This window comes from Myotis brandtii, unplaced genomic scaffold, assembly GCF_000412655.1.
Source record: "Myotis brandtii unplaced genomic scaffold, ASM41265v1 scaffold77, whole genome shotgun sequence".
NCBI lineage: Eukaryota > Metazoa > Chordata > Mammalia > Chiroptera > Vespertilionidae > Myotis > Myotis brandtii.
The window spans coordinates 110,534-127,638 of record NW_005371082.1 but is presented as its reverse complement, the minus strand read 5'-3'; the positions used below and the strand labels follow the sequence as shown (position 1 = coordinate 127,638).

Genomic DNA, 17,105 nt, shown 5'->3' with positions numbered 1-17,105 from the left:
CCAGCTCCGTGGCTGCCACCATCTTAGTTGGGTTAATTTGCATACTCACTCCTGATTGGCTGGTGGGCGTGGCTTGTGGGGGTAGCAGAGTGGTGGAGTGATGGTTAATTTGCATATTTCTCTTTTATTAGTGTAGATATTTTTCCATCCCTTCACTTTCAGTTTCTGTGTATCTTTTGTTTATGGCTATGATCCTCTCTCTCTTCCTCTTCTTTTTAAAGCAGTCCCTTTACCATTTCTCATATTGCTCGTTTGGTGTTAATGTACTCTTTTAGCTTTTTTTTCCTCTGGAAAGCTCTTTATTTAACCATTTATTTTAAATGATAGCCTTACTGAATACAGTATTCTTGGATTTAAGCCCTTGCTTTTCATTACTTTGAGTACTTCATGCCACTCCCTTCTGGTCTGAAGTGTTTCTATTGAGAAGTCAGTTGACATTTTAATGGGAACTCCTTTGTAGGTATTTTTCTTTCTCTTGCTGCCTTTAAGATTCTTTGTTTGTCTTTAACATTTGCCATTTTGATTATGATGTGTCTAGGTTTGGGTCTCTTTGGGTTTCTCTTGATTGGGACTCTCTGTGCCTCCTGAACTTGTGCGACATTTTTCTTCACCAGGTTGGGGAAGCTTTCTATCTTTATTTCTTTAAATAGGTTCTCTTTTCCTTCCTCTTCTGGTTTTTCAATCAAGTGGATATTGTTACTTTTCATGTTGTCCCAGAGCTCCCTTAAGCTATCTTCCTGCTTTTAAATTCTTTTTCCAATTTGCTGCTAAAATTGGGTATTTATTTCTATGTTGTCTTCCAAATCGCTGATTCTATCATCTGCTTCATCCAATCTACTTTTAATGCCTTCCAGTGTGTTCTTGATGTTAGATATATCATTCTTCATCTCTGTCTGGATTTTGTTCATGGCCTCTATGTCCTCTTTCATACTCTTGTAATTTGCAATAAGTTCCTTAAGCACCTTTATAACCATTGCTTTGAAGTCTAAGTCTGATAGGTTGCTTACCTCCATTTCATTATTTCTTTTTCTGGAGTTTCCTTCTTTTCCTTCATTTGGGGGATGTTCCTTGGTATCCCCATTTTAGCTGTCTCTCTGTATTTTCTCCTATGTGTTTGATAGAATTGTTATGCCCTGCCCTCCAATCTTTGTGGGATGGCCTTATGAAGAAAGTATCTTGAGGAGTCCAGTGGTGCAGTTTCTTTGTTCACCTGAGCTGAATGTTCTAGGAATGCCCATTCTGTGCATTATTTGGGCTCGCCTGTTGTAATTGGGACTGTTTCTATCAGGTCAGAACAAGACACAACAGGACCAAACAAAAAATATCATGAAAATCAAGCTATTCAATGCAACAACAGGAAATACTGAGAAGGAAAAAAAAGAGAAAGCAAAGCAAAGAGAAAAAATAAAAAGAATACTAAAAGACACACAATCCAAGATTTAGAGGGGGATATAAACAAGAATAAGATGGAAAAATGGCCATATGGGAACAAGGAGGATGCTAAAAGAACTGGTATAGGAGAAAAAAGAAAAGGAAACAGAAAATAAGTGAAATAATAATAATGAATTTAAAATATAATGATAATGAATATAGGATATAGATAGAAAATGTAAGATTGAAATAACGAGAAAAAAGAGAAAATCAAAATAAAATAAGGAAAATTAATCACAATAAGAATAGGCAAAAGTAGAATAGAATCAAAGGGATGAGAGAAATTAGAGATATGCAAAAAAAGAGAGAGAGAGAGAAGAAAGAAAAAAGGGGGGAAAAACCAACAAATAAACAACAAAAAACAAAACCAATAATATCCATTCACACACACCCAGATCAAAAAACAAAACCTCACACACACACCCACTGAAAAACCTTTGAGTCTGCTATTTGTGGAGCTCCTTGGATTTTGCTCTGATGTTGAATATGGTCCCTTGGTGTGTCTATCCTGGGAACCCTGGAAGCTTCTCTGGTGCAGGTCAATATGAGTTACTGTCCCTTTCTGACCCAGGGCAACTTGAAGCCCTTAGTAGTCCAGTGGTTGGGGACTCCTTAGCCCAGAGGCTGGGTCTGCCTTGTGTCTCACACCTTGATTGTCCCTTTTGTAAGCTGTATTCCCTTTCCCCATGATGCTGGGCTCTGTGGGGATATCCTGGTCTTGGCCAGGATGGTTTGATCAGACTTCTGTTGGGTGTGATGCCAGTGGCTTGTGGGGGGAGGGGGCAGGCCCTTCCTCTCCTAATGCCTCAGCTCTGGCTTGCTGGTACCTCCTCTCTGTTACCTGCAGGGGCACAGATTTTTTGCCCTGGGGTGTTCCCCCTTGTCTCAGGTCACTGCAGGTCAGGTCAGAAGCAGCTGTTTTGCCAGTGGGAAAGAGGGGATTTCCCCTGTGTTCCATGTGGGCAGCGCTGATCTCCTTCCTGGACCTACTGTCCAGTGCCCTTTTTGCTCACCTGCACGAGTTCCTTCAAGTATTAGAGGGCCCTCCAGGTTTAATGTTAAGTGTGTCCTTCAGACCCCTCCAATGTAGGCTGGCCCTGAGCTCCACTGTGTGGTCCTCCTCACTGGTCAGAAGAGCTTCCCAGGCTACAGGATGGCAGAGGGCTAGTGCTACTCTATCCAGGGACTTCAGCCCCAGGCTCCCACTGCTGCACCCACTCTGCAGTCTCCACAGACAGTGCCTTTGAGTCTTCCTCTCTCAGTCCCAGGCCCTCCCGTCTCACCTACATATCTGCAGCCTCTTCAGTCTCCTCCGGTCCTCAGTTTAATAGTTCCAGGTCAGGCGAGGCTACATCCACTTCCTGTCCTTCTTGGAGGCAGGAATCTAGGGCAGTGGTGGCAGTGGTTGAGTACATGTCAGAGGCAAGAGCCCTGCAGGGTCAGTAGTGGTCGCCTGGTGGTGGTACAGTGTCCAGGCTGGGTTCCATTGGGCGCATGGGTTCAGGCTGGGTGTGTGCCAGGTGTGCAGAGGCCTCATGGGTGTCTGTTACAGGCATTCGCGTCTGGGTTGTGACCTCTGTGGGCACACGGGGACCAGGGTGGGGTCTGTCCAGATGGTGGTGAGGCTTGGCACATAGCCACTGCTGCTCCTCGCAGCCTCCTCCCAAAGAGGACCTTGTAAACCTTTCAAGGTGGCACACTCTCCAAGCTGGAGCTGTGACCAGGGAGTGGCTGTAGCAGTAGCAGAGGCTCTGTGCCCATAGTGAGGGGTCCCGTGGCTGTCAGCTGCAGATGCATAGGGTCCTGCTGCTGTTCCCTTAGGTTCATGGCCAGGTGTTGTCTGTGGCAGGCAGGCTCGGGCTTTCTCTGCTGCTGCTGCTGCTGTGTACTTAGGTGCACAGGCAGGCTCGGGCTTTCTCTGCTGCTGCTGCTGCTGCTGTGTACTTAGGTGCGTGGACCTGGGGTTGTGTCCTTGGGGCACTCTCACATGGGTTCAGGCCCAACTGTGGCTAGCCTGGGTGGTGGCAAGGTTGGGCACCTACCCACTGCTGCTTCCTGCAGCCTCCTCCCAAGGAGGACCTTGTAAACCCTTTCAGATGGCTCGCTTTCCAAGCCAGAGCCAGCGGGGAGTACCTGTGGTGGCAGCAGGGGCTCTTTGGCCAGGGGAGCTCGCACCCTCCCTCTCCCCAACCAAGGCTTCTGCATGAGAGTACTGTCACACACACACACACACACACACACACACACACACACACACACACACTCGCCCTCTCACTCCCTCACTTACTCACACTGTCCCTCTCTCCAGTCCTGCCAGCCGCCATGTTCCAAAGTACAATTTGTCCATTTACTCACTTTTTAAAAAAAATATTTTTTTATTGATTTCAGAGAGGAGAAGAGAGAGGGAGAGAGAGAACCATCAATGATGAAAGAGAATTATTGATGGGCTGCCTCATGCATGCCCCCTACTGGAGATGGAGCCCTCAACCTGGGCATGTGCCCTGACCAGGGATGGAACTGTTTGTTACCTCCTGGTTCATGGGTCCATGCTCAACTGCCAAGCCACACGGGCCTGGCAGCATTTATTCTCTTGAATCCAGAAATTAAGCAGTATATCATCAGATTAGAATTTATAATTTTAATGTTAGACCCCCAGAGCAAGGACAATGGGCCAGGTATAGAAACTCACTAGAGAAGAAAACTCCAGATGCCTAGCAAGGGACAAAATTGGGAAAACAAGAACCTCACCCCCAGGGTAACCTTTTCTCCCCTAGCATATCACTGGTCATGCAGTTTAGACTCCCTGACCTTTTCCTCCCTAAAGATAACATCTAGGCCTCCGGTGTATTTCAGCTCCAGACCCAGAAAAGTAGCAAAACCAGACAAGTGATGCCAGGGCTGCCTCAGGACCAGCTTTTACCTCCCAAGTCACTCGACAGGTTTCCTCAGCCTTAGCTATCATATACAAATTCCACTCAGCATACCACCCCCAATCTTAAGGGAAAATAGAAAATGAACTATTCCCTAAAGAAGAATACAGTGGGGCCTTGACTTACGAGTGTCCCGACTAATGAGTTTTTTTGAGATACCAGCTGTCTCTTGGCCGATTTTTTGCATTGAGTTGACAGAGTAATTTCAGTTAATGAGCTCCTTAACGAGCTCGGTCTTGGAACGAATTAAACTCGTAAGTCAAGGCCCCACTGTATAGGCAATCTATGTTAGGAGATTCATCTACATTGGAATCAGGTGTTGCCAATCACCCTGCTCAGGATTAGAGTAGCTCCCTGAATGGGGTTGGGTTTAGTCCCTATGAAGTAACATATGGGTGACCCTTTCAGGCTGCTATAGGAATAGATGCATATGTAGATCATGATGTTAAAAATTAAGAATTATATGCAGCATCTTTACCAGGTGTTCTAGTTATTGTCTTTCAGTATCTACAATATAAACTATTCTGACAATGTCACCCTCCCTTATAGTAATGGACATACTAAGTTGCCGGCTGGTTGGTTTCTGATATGTGGGGTAACTGTTTATTCATATAACCCTGCCAACAGCATCAGGAGGCCTTGTTTCTTAGGATGACTGGTAGAAGATAGAGACCTTTGGCCTGATTCCATAAAAATAATTACTAACAAATAGAGGAGGAAAATGTTAGGACTATAGGACAATAAGATCTTTAATGGCCATTTGTAAGCTTCCTGCCTTAGGAGAACAAGACCAGAAAAAATAACTTGGTGGACACTTGGAATCAGACCATATAAGAAACTGATACTGTCCTAAAGACACCTGATTGCACACCTGCATTCCATCCGCATTCCAAGCCCGCCCATTCAGCCCCCAGACCCACTGATGACAGACAATAAGAGCTTCCCACCAGTGACTGCATAAAGATGAAACTCCAGCTCCTGGGGGCAGCCATCATCAACCCAATGTCCCCTTGGTTCAGTGCTTAATGTCCCTTTCTTTAAATTAATTCAATTTTTCTTTATCCACTGTCTGAGATGACTATTTATTCTGCCCACGTACCACCATGATAACCTTTCATTTAAAAACTTCACTTTGGTTACCTCTAGGACAGTGGTTCTCAACCTGTGGGTCACGACCCCTTTGGGGGTCGAACGACCCTTTCACAGGGGTCACCTAAGACCATCGGAAAACACATATATAATTACATATTGTTTTTGTGATTAATCACTATGTTTTAATTATGTTCAATTTGTAACAATGAAATTGGGGGTCACCACAACATGAGGAACTATATTAAAGGGTTGCGGCATTAGGAAGGTTGAGAACCACTGCTCTAGGATATAAAATTCCTGATGGAATTGTTTGCTAAAAAGTGGATTATTATCCTGGTTTGTATGGCTCAGCCTATTATCGATTACCAATGTCGTAGCTGGACCAGCCCTTGTAGTTCTTAGGATTGCAAGATGCCCTTCAGTAATAACTATCAGAAAACTTTGAAATGATACAGGTTTTGTTACTTAACTAGACCTGGAAATTCAACAGAACATCTGGGACCACGAAGCAAGGTCGAGAGCTCACAGGATCCTGAGATTCTGCTTTTATTGGGATGGAGGCTGGGGGCCTAGGGTTTCACCTGGCCCACCCTTTATTGGTTAATTTAAAACATAGGAGCAGGAATTTAAAGCACAGGAAGAGGGAAAAAACCCACAAAAACAAGTAGCCCAAGTGGTCACTTATTGCAATTAACCAAGATCTCTAAAACAAGAGATGCCGTGGGGAAGGCAGCCTGGCTCCATGTGGCTTGTAGTGTTTATTGGAAATAGCTGTCTTTGAAGTGGATGCCTGGGTAATCAAAGCTTAAGTCAGGCCCATGCATTACAGTAAGCCCTTGATTTTGCTGACCTCAATTTAACAGAATTTCCAGTCCCTATGTCATATGTGAAAATTAACACCCTGTTAATTTTAAAATGCTTTTAACCCAAGATTTGCTTATAATCAAATTAACAGATTATTTGTCATTATTAATTCACTGTTATTTTGAACAAATTTTAGTGAATAGGCCATATATTGGAAAAAACACTATAATAATTTTTCCAACATAAATATTACATATCTACAACTACTATAGTCTACATACTTAAATCCAAGAGTTACTGTTTGTAAACAGTGTCAGGCGAATGATTAGCACATGATCACATCACATCATGCCCAAAAATTGGTTCTGTAGTCACATGGTGTGACTCTCTACAGCTGTTTGAACACCTGCTAGCAGGTGTTCCCACATGCACCAAGCCATGCCCAAGCTATGTGCATTTAATTGTGGTGACTTGAATGCATGCTTTTACTAGACCTATTCAGTATAAATTTAAAGTTACAGTAATACATTTAGAAAACTTTTCTGTGAAATTAAACTTTTTATACATAGTTAATTATAATTACACAAATATATTTACATATGTAAAAACAGGTAAACTAATTTGTCAATTTTTTAACATACCCATTCAGAAAACCTGGTTTACTATATAACGGACTTTCAACTTTAATAGACACCCCCTCAACTGAATTAGTCCATTATATCAAGGTTTTACTGTACAAGAAAAGATAAAAGTAACAATTGTCAGGGCTTATACTACTTATCCACACATGATGGATCTCATAATATTTCTAATGTTGATTTAATTTTGTAAACCATGCTTTGCAAATGCATGGTTGGATCCTGTGAGAGACTGTTATCAACTTTTGAGACTTTGAGCCCTTTCTTCAAACTAACTGCACACTGAATCACACCTGTAAGCGAGACTCCAGAGGGCTCCCCTGCCTGTGGGGGGGGGGGGTTGGCCCAAGCCCCGCAGCATGAGGTGCTTCCATCAAGCACAGTGGGAAAACCACTGCTCCCAAACCTAACTTTGGGAAGAGTACCATAAAGATGGTCCTCAGATAGAGAACCGTGCAGATTATGTAATCACACATTGAATTTGGTTCTTGTGAATGGGGCTTGTCAACCAGAGAAGTCTATGGCATCAGTTCAGAGTAACATATCTCTGTCCTAGAAATCAATCACTTGTTACTGTATAAAATGTCTTCGTTTCATTCTCTTGGCTTTTCTGCTGCCCCCACCCCTTTAAATCCATGTCTATTTTGGGGGAAGAGAGGGAAAATAAAGATTCAATGAGCTTAATTTAGGTGCTTCTGAGACATTCTAAAGGAGAGGACAGATTGGCAACCATATATTTGGGTATGGAGCTCAGAAGAGAGATGCTAGTGGAAGCCAAGGGTGTGGCCAGAGAGAACACCGGGAAAGGGCCTAGGATTGAGCCTGAGAAAGTCAGCTGTCAAGGCTGGGTAGAGGGGGATGAATGTGTAATAAGGGGGAAAGTGTTTCCTGAAGTAGGAGAAAAGCTAGGAGAGCACGGGATGGTGGACATCAAATGAGGATAGTATTTCAAGCAGAAATAGATACAGTATTGAATGCTGTTGAGAATGCAAAGGAAATGAAATTTTCAAATGTCCACAAGATTTAGTAGCATGATGGTGGTATGTTATCTCCAGAATTAAGTTTTCTATTCTTTCTGATAGTTCTTTAACACTGAAAACTCCTGAAGAGCAGACACCTTGAATAGATCTCCACATCCTCCTTTATTGCTTTTTTAGTTAAGAAATGCCCAATAAATATTGGCTATTTTGTGAACTTAATGATACACTTGAAACCTTCATTCAAAAAGTATTTGTTTTGGGGTGTGCTGGTGATAGAATTGTTCTATATCCTGATTGTGTTGCGGTTACATGTGTTAAAACTCCTAGAACTGTACACCTCAAAAGAGTCCATTTTATTGCATCAAAATTTAAAACATTTTAAAATAGTAGTGATATAATTATTTTTCTTACATGATGGTGAGCTTTTGGGTATTTATGGTAAAGAGATTCTTAAAATCTTATATGTAGTTCCTAAGTGGGCCGTTGTATTTATACAAGACAATAAAATACTGTATATTGAATAAAAATAACTAAAGTTTTAAATAAAGTATTTGAGAGAAATACAGAAAAGTGCTGATAGGAAATTCATGAAAATGCATATGTAATTTAAGCTGATACTAAAAGAAAGGAAAAAGAAAACCATAACAAAATCTCTATTGTTTCATCTTTTTAACAGACAGGAATGGGTCACTTGCGTGTTACAAAAGATGGGCTTCGCCTGGAAGGGGAATCAGAATTTTTATTTCCTTTGTATGCCAAAGAAATACACTCCAGAGTGGTAAGACAATGATGAAACATTTAAATCATTTGTGTTTTATGAAAAACAAATAATGGTTAAGCACAGAAATTTCTGAGGAGAAATAAAAAGGAGACATATGTACTACTATCTGTAATACTTTAAACAATAAATTAAAAATAAAATAAAATGTATACATGTACACACATTCATGATAAACTCTTTATAAATGGATTTGCTCTAAGGCTGTGGAACTTATTTCTAATACTAGAGGCCCCAAGCACGAATTCATGCACCAGTGGGATCCCTCAGCCTGGCCTGTGGGATCTGACCAAAACCAGCTCTCCGACATCCCCCGAGGGGTCCTGGATTACAAGAGGGCACAGGCCAGGCCCAGGGACCCCACTGGTGCAAAATCGGGGCTGGGGAGGTATGCGGGAGGTTGGCCAGCCAGGGAGGGACCATGGGAGGGCTCCAGGGCATGTCCAGCCCAACTCAGTCAGTCCTGATTGGCCAGACCCCAGCAGCAACCTAACCTACCAGTCAGAGCGTCTGCCCCCTGGTGGTCAGTGCACATCATAGTGAGCAGTTGAGTGGCCTTAGCATTTCATTAGCATATTACACTTTGATTGGTTGAATGAACGACTGAACACTTAGCATATTAGGCTGTTATTATATAGGATTACATTCTAAAAAGACTCCATTTTCATGCACTTCAAATCTGAATTTGGTGGTCTCAGTCATTTAAACCATAATAAAGTAAAGTTTGGTAATGAAAACCTTTATCAAAAACAATCTAAATTTCTTTCTATTAGTGCAACTAATTTAAATACACTTCTTTCAAGGCATTTAAGATTTATCTGAGAAGAATAGAAAGAAATTAGTGTCATAGTGGTATGTTCTATAGTAATTATACTAATTATACTGATTGTGATCCTGTAGGATTCTTCATTAAGAGATTAAACATCACTATTAAATAATTGTGTGACTTTAAAAGTAAATCTGCCTCAGTATTATCTTCATTTACTTCTATGAATTTTATAACAAGTAGAGCCAAGCACAAAATATAGTCAATTTTTGTACTATGTTCTACTTTACCTTATGTGATACTATGGACTTTGTAGTAGAGTTAAACATTTTGCTAGATTACTGATTAGTTGATATTAGCTAAATAAAATGTTAAAACTTTGTCCAACTATAACATATAAATTGTAAGTCATTTTTCTCCCATCTTTCTAGATATGAAAAAATATGTCAGTATCTCCTACATGCAGGGTCTGTACCAACTATTCCAGAGCAATTAGAAAGAAAACAAAAAGCCAACAACTGAGAAACACTTGGTCTTGTAAAAGAGATAAAGCACTCCTAAACTACACATCAGAACAATCACCAAGCTCTACTACCACTGCAAAATGATATGGTGTAAAACTTACACAGAAATACCGACTGCAAAGGAGAGATCCTAGAGAGCAGAGGACACATAAGTAGTTATTAGGCACTACTAGAAATATCTCAGTTGACAGTAGGAGCAGGCAAATGACCTATAATATGAACCTGATTCTGAGAGCTTATTCAGATAGTACACTTACATCAATCATAATGGTATTTCAGTGTAAAACAGCCCTGTTATATAGAAACATGGGGAATTAATGCAAGCTTTTATAAAAAGGAAAATCAGATGTGAACAAAAATTTACATATTAAAAAATAGAGAATAAAAAAATTTACATATTAGAAGTTAGGCTTCTTTTCCTTCAGAGTTATGTTGGCTGATCCCCTACCATATTTTTAAAAGCTAAAGCTAGTAGAATAACCTGGTGACTAAAAGCAGGTGATTAGATCATAGCAAATTTAATATTCTGGAATTAATAATACTTTTAGTTATATCTTTTTTTTCCCAGCTGTGACTCCAGACAGGATCCAAAGAGGAGTTTTACCATCTCTTCTCTGGGTTTTATGGAGACTTAGTTTACCCTTCTGTGTTAGCCTCTTAAGGCACTGAAATTTTAGTTGTATCTTATTAGACTCTTTCATCTACAGTATACTTTTAAAAAACCAAGGAGTAAAATTATGTAAATTGTTTTAGATAATCACATATTAAAGTGATATGTCAATCATTACACAAAACTACACAAACATTTAGAATATTATGGATAAAGTATTTTGTATCTAATATGACTTTCAATAATAGGATTAACTGAATAAAATGATGTCTTGTGATTTTCATGTTCATTGATATATTAGGTAAGTTTCCTTTTCAAAGATGAGTCTAGGAAGTAATTTTTCATAAACTTACAGAAATTGCCTTATGAATTTGCAAAATTCATTTGTCTGTATTGCTGGGCTGAGAAAACTTTTTTATTATAAATATAATTAAACATGGTACTGTAGCCTCTAGCAGTATGAAAAGGGGATCCCTCAAAATTATTACATGAGATCTTGTCAAGACTGAGCTTGGGGATTATAATTTAAACCCATCCACCCTGCCTGTTAACCCAAACACATAGCAATTATATCTGATAAAACAAAAGGTTGTATTTAAAAATATGTAATATGGTCATACATTAAATGAAACAAGCACACAGAGGTAAAATGATTGTCTTTGAAGTTCACAACCCTGAAAGGGGGTAAGGATAGCTTACAGGCAAAGCCCACAAAAGTAGCATCAACATGACAGAGACCTCAATTAAATCCATTGCATGAGACAGCAATGAAAGGCAGAAAATATTTGCAACTACTGCCCAAGCTTGAATAAAGCTGCATATCTGTGGGGAGGAAATCACAGAGATGCCAAATCAGGACCTGAATATCACTGAGGACATGAGCCCTGAGCCACTATTATAAAACAGAGACCCCGGAGTTTGAATAGAAACAATGCTAAAGCCTTTTGACAGGCAGGGTAAGTGCAGAACTTAAAATAATCCACATAGGGAGCTTGAGACTAAATCTTCAAACCACATAAGGTAAACTTATCAAATAAAACACTATAAAAAAGAATAATTTTCAACTAAGTAAAAATAATCAATCTGAAAATGATTGTGAAAGCAAAATCAAGAATCTCAAGGAAGTAGATCTATTTTTGAGTAGCTTCATTAAAAGAACAAATTATAAAATCAAACAGGTCATAAGGGCAGAAATAACAGAGAATAGATTTACCTTCTCTCATTAACCAACTAAAAACCTTGAAAAATGTATAAAATAATGATTTTTGCTGTAAAATGTCAATATGTTGAAATCTTACATCCAATAGATACAATAACCAAAATGAGACACAGAGAAACAAGACTGAATAAAATTAACAGAGTATCAGTGAACTGAGGGACAATGTGAACGGGTCTTATATATTTGTAATTGGAATCCTTGAAGGAGGGTAGAGGGAAGAAAGGACAAATATTGGGGTGGAGTATGATTCTTTTTCTCCAAGTGTAATGAAAACTTTAAACCATAGATCATGCTTAATGAAACACAAACAAAGGAAATGAAGAAAACTACATCAAGACACATCATAAATAAATTGCTTAAAATTAAAGATAAAGATAAATCTTCAAAGCAGACAGAGGAAAAGGACAATTGCATATTAAAAAGAAAAGAAAAGAAATTAAAGGAAAAGAAAAGAAGAGGAAAGGGAAATAACAGACTCCTAGTCAGGAATAATTCAAACCAGAAGACAGTGAAGCACCTACTTTAAAGTACTAAAACAAAGCCAACCCAACCTAGCAAAAATATCTTTAAAAAACAAAGCCAAAATAAAATCTTTTCAGACTTTCTAAAGCTGAACAATGTTATTTTAGCAGACTTACACTACAGGAAGTATTAAGGGAAGTACTTTATGCAAAGGGAATATGATATTAGATGGAAATATCAATCTTCACAAAGGAATAAAAAATATCAGAAATGGTAAATATGTGGGTAAACAAAAATAATACTTTTCATTATTTTTTTAATTAAATTTATTAGAGTGACATTGGTCAACATGAACATATATATTCCAGGTGTGGGTTTCCAATGCACTATGTGCCCACCACCTAAAGTCAAACTTCTCCTGTCACAATATATTAGGACTCTCTTTTCCCCTCACCACCTTCCCTATGGCAACCTCAACTCTGCTGTTTGTGTTCACAAGTTTCACTTTTATATCCCACAAATTAGTGAAATCATACGGTTCTTAGCTTTTTCTGACTGACTTATTTCACTTAGCATAATATTCTCAGGGTCCATCCATGTTGTTGCAAATGGTGCTATTTCATTCTTTCTTTGGCTGAGTAGTATTCCACTGTGTATAAGTACCACGTCTTCTTTATCCAGTCCTTTATCTCAGGCCACTTTGATTGTCTTTGCCACCGTGAATAATGATGCAATGAAAATAGTGGTGAATATATCTTTGAGAATGCGTGATTTTGAGTTTTTGGGGTATATACCAAGGAGAGGTTTTACTGAGTTGTATGGTAGCTCTATTCTCTACTTTTTGAGGAATCACCAGACTGTTTTCCATAGTGGCTGTACCAGTCTACATTCTCACCAGCAGTGAATGAGGGTCCCTGTTTTCCACAACCTCTCCAACACTGGTTATTGCTTGTCTTGTTGATAATGGCCACTCTAACAGGTGTGAGGTGGTATCTCATTGTAGTTTTGATTTGCATTTCCCTAATTGCTAGTGAGGATGACCATATCTATTGGCTGTTTGTATGTCTTCTTCGGAGAGGTGTATTTTTAGGTCCAGTATAAAAATATATCAATAAAATATAATTTTATTGATTTCAGAGAGGGAGAGAGAGATAGAAATATCAATGATGAGAGAGAATCATTGATTGGCTGCCTCTTGCATGCTCCATACTGGGGATCAAGCCTCCAACTGGGGCATGTACCCTGACAGGGAATCGAACCGTAACCATCTGGTTCATAGTTCAATGCTCAACCACTGAGCCATGCTGGCCGGGCTTCTCTGCCCACTTTTTGATTGGGTTGTTTGTTTGTTTGGTGAATTTTATGAGTTCCTATGGAATACTCATAAAATTAATATTTTGGAAATTAAACCTTTGTCAGAGCTACTGTTTGCAAATATCATTTCCTGTCTGGTTGGCTGCCCCTGTTTTGCTGTCAGTTTCTTTTGCTGTGCAGAAGCTTTTTAATTTGATATAGTCCCATTTATTTAGTTTTGCCTTTACTTCTTTTGCCTTTGGGGTAAAGTTCATAAAATGTTTTCTATGACTAAGGTCCATAAGTTTGGTACCTATTTTGCTTCTATGTTACTTGTTGTTTTGGATCTTAAATTTAGTACTTTGATTCATTTTGAATTAATTTTTGAACAGGGGGACAAACTATAATCCAATTTCATTGGTTTGCATGTGGGTTTCCAATTTTCCCAGAACCACTTATTAGAGACTATTTTTACTTCATTGTGTGTTTCTTGCTCCATTGCTGAAAATTATCTGTCCTTATACATGTGGTTTTATAGCTGAGCTCTCCATTCTGTTCCACTGATATGTGTGTCTGTTTATCTGTCAACACCATGCTGTTTTGATTATTGTAGCTCTGCAGCATAATTTGAAATCAGGGAGCATGATACCTCCAACTTTGTTATTTTTTCTCAAAATTGCTTTGGCTATTTGGCTATTTTATGGTTCCATACAAATCTGATGATTGCTTGCTCTATTTCTTTAAAAAAATGACATTGGCATTTCATGGGGGGTTGCATTAAATCTGTATATTGCTTTGGGTATTATTGTTATTTTAACTATGTTGATTCTTCCAATCCATGAACATAGGATATTTTTTCCATTTTTCTGTGCCTTTTTCTTTTTTTTCCTTTTAATCTTTATTGTTGAAAGTATTACACAAGTTCTCCTTTTCCTCTGATTAGCCTCTTCCAGCCCTCTCCTGTCCTACCTCCTCCCCCAGGCCCTCACCACCCCATTGTCTGTATCCACAGGTTATGCATATATGCATACAAGTTCATTGATTGATCTCTTCCCACTCACCCTTCCCTACCTTTCCTCTGAGGTTCAACAGTCTGTTCATGCTTTCTATGACTCTGGGTCTATTTTTGATCATCAGTTTATTTGATTCATTAGTTTCCACATATGAGTGAGATCGTGTGAATATAGGGGTGCATAAATTCTTTCTGATGAGTGTTTCAAGTTTCTTAAGATATATTCCTAGAAGTGGGATTACTGGGTCAAATGGTAGTTCCATTTTTAATTTCTTGAGGAAACTCCATACTGTTTTCCACAGTGACTGCACCAGTCTGCATTCCCACCAGCAGTGTACTAGGGTTCCTTTTTCTCTACAACCTTGCCAACATTTGTTGGTTGATTTATTGATGATAGCCATTCTGACAGGTGTGAGGTAATATCTCATTGTCATTTTGATTTGCATCTCTTGGATGATTAGTGACTTTGAGCATTTTTTCATATATCTCTTGGCCTTCTGTATGCCCACTGCGGAGAAATGTCTGTTTAAGTCCTTTGCCCATTTTTTAATTGGATTGTTCATCTTCCTTTTGTAAAGTTGTATGAGCTCCCTATATATTTTGAAGATTAACCACTTATCAGATATGTCATTGGAAAATATGATCTCCCATGTGGGGGTGGGTGTCTCTTGTTATTTTGATGATGGTTTCCTTTGCTGTGCAGAAGCTTTTAATTTTCATGTAGTCCTATTTGTTTATTTTCCCCTTGATTTCTAGTGTCCTAGGACAGTGGTCGGCAAACTGCTGCTCTGCAAACCATGGTTCGTGAGCCACATGCGGCTCTTTGGCCCCTTGCGTGTGGCTCTTGCCGACCACGGTCCTAGGAGAAGTATCAGTAACATATTGCTATGAGAGATGTCTGAGATTATGGTGCCTATGGTTTCTTCTAGGACTTTTATGGTTTCACATCTTACATTTAAGTTTTTTATCCATTTTGAGTAAATTATTGTGTATGGTGTAAGTGGTGGTCTAGTTTCATTTTTTGCATTTACCTGTCCAATTTTCCCAATACCATTTATTGAAGAGACTGTCTCTGCTCCAATGTATACTCTTGCCTATTTTGCCAAATATTAATTGAGCATAGTGGTTTGGATTGATTTCTGGGTTCTCTGTTCTGTTCCATTGATCTATATGCCTGTCCTTGTGCCAGTACCAGGCTGTTTTGAGTACAATGGCTTTGTAGTATTACTTGGTATCTGGCATTGTGATTCCTCCAACTTTGTTCTTCTTTCTCAAGATTGCTGCAGCTATTTGGGGTCTTTTTTGTTTCCATATAAATTTTCGGAGTGTTTGTCCTAGGTCTGTTGGTATTTTAATAGGGATTGCATTGAATCTATAGATTGCTTTGGGTTGTATGGACATTTTAATGATGTTGATTCTACCAATCCAGGAACATGGTATATTCTTCCACTTGTTTATATCTTCCTCTATCTCTTCTTTCTTTTTTAATACACTGAGGCCACATTTATGTTGATAAATGTGTTCAGTATTTTTTTTATTTTTTATTGATTTCAGAGTGGAAGGGAGAGGGAGAGAAAGAGATGGAAACATCAATAATGAGAGAGAATCACTGATCAGTTGCCTCCTGCATGGCCTGGGACCCTTCAGTCCGCAGGCTGACACTCTATCCACTGAGCCAAACCAGCTAGGGCTATCTCTTTTTTCAATGTCCTGTAGTTTTCAGAGTATGGGTCTTTTACCTCCTTGGTTACGTTTATTCCTAAGTATCTTAATTATTTTGTTGAAATGGTAAATGGGATTTTTTTGTTTTTGTTTTTGTTTCTCTTTCTGAGAGTTCACTGTTGGTGTATAAAATCTATGGATTTTTGGGTCTTCATTTTATATCCTGCTACATTTCTGAACTCATTTATTAAATCTAGTAGTTTTTTTTATGGAGTCTTTAGGCTTTTCTATGCACCATATCATGTCATCTGTGCATAATGACAGTTTTACTTCCTTACTATGATTGTATTGCTGTCGATCTCTCCCTTGATATTCTCCAGAAGTTTTTTATATATTTAGATGCTCCTGTATTGGATGCATATATGTTTACCAGAGTTATAGCCTCCTGTTTTATTGATCCCTGTAATATTATGAAGTAGCCTTCTTTATATCTTGTTATGGCCTTCACTTTGAGCTCTATTTTGTCAAATATAAGTATTGCTATCCTAGGTTTTTGTTTTTTTCATTTCCATTTGCCTGAAAAAAGTTTTTCCTTCCCTTCAATTTCAGTCTGTGTGATTCCTTTGTTCTGAGGTGGGTCTCTTGTATACAACATACATATGGGTCATGTTTTCTTATCCATTCAGGTACCCAATGTCTTTTGATTGGAGCATTTAATCCATTTACATTAAGGTTATTATATATAAGTACTTTTTTGTTGCCATTTTTATTCTTTTTTTTAAAATTAAATCTTTATTGTTCAGATTATTACATTAGTTACTCTTTTTTCCCCACCATAACTCCCCTCCACCCAGTTCCCACCCCACCCACCGCCCTCCCTCCCCACCCCCTGTCCTAATCCATA

The 17,105-nt window shown here is 39.0% G+C and overlaps 1 protein-coding gene across 2 annotated transcripts in view; it reads left to right on the top strand.

Moving 5' to 3' along the window:
- SGCG (sarcoglycan, gamma (35kDa dystrophin-associated glycoprotein)) overlaps nt 1-17,105 on the top strand; it is a 152,015-nt gene that overhangs the window by 48,844 nt on the left and 86,066 nt on the right. For both annotated transcript variants that reach the window (XM_005883134.2, XM_014530749.1), the window contains exon 3: nt 8,552-8,653. In XM_005883134.2, the coding sequence (XP_005883196.1) occupies nt 8,552-8,653 (102 nt within the window). The remainder of the gene's footprint in view (nt 1-8,551; nt 8,654-17,105) is intronic.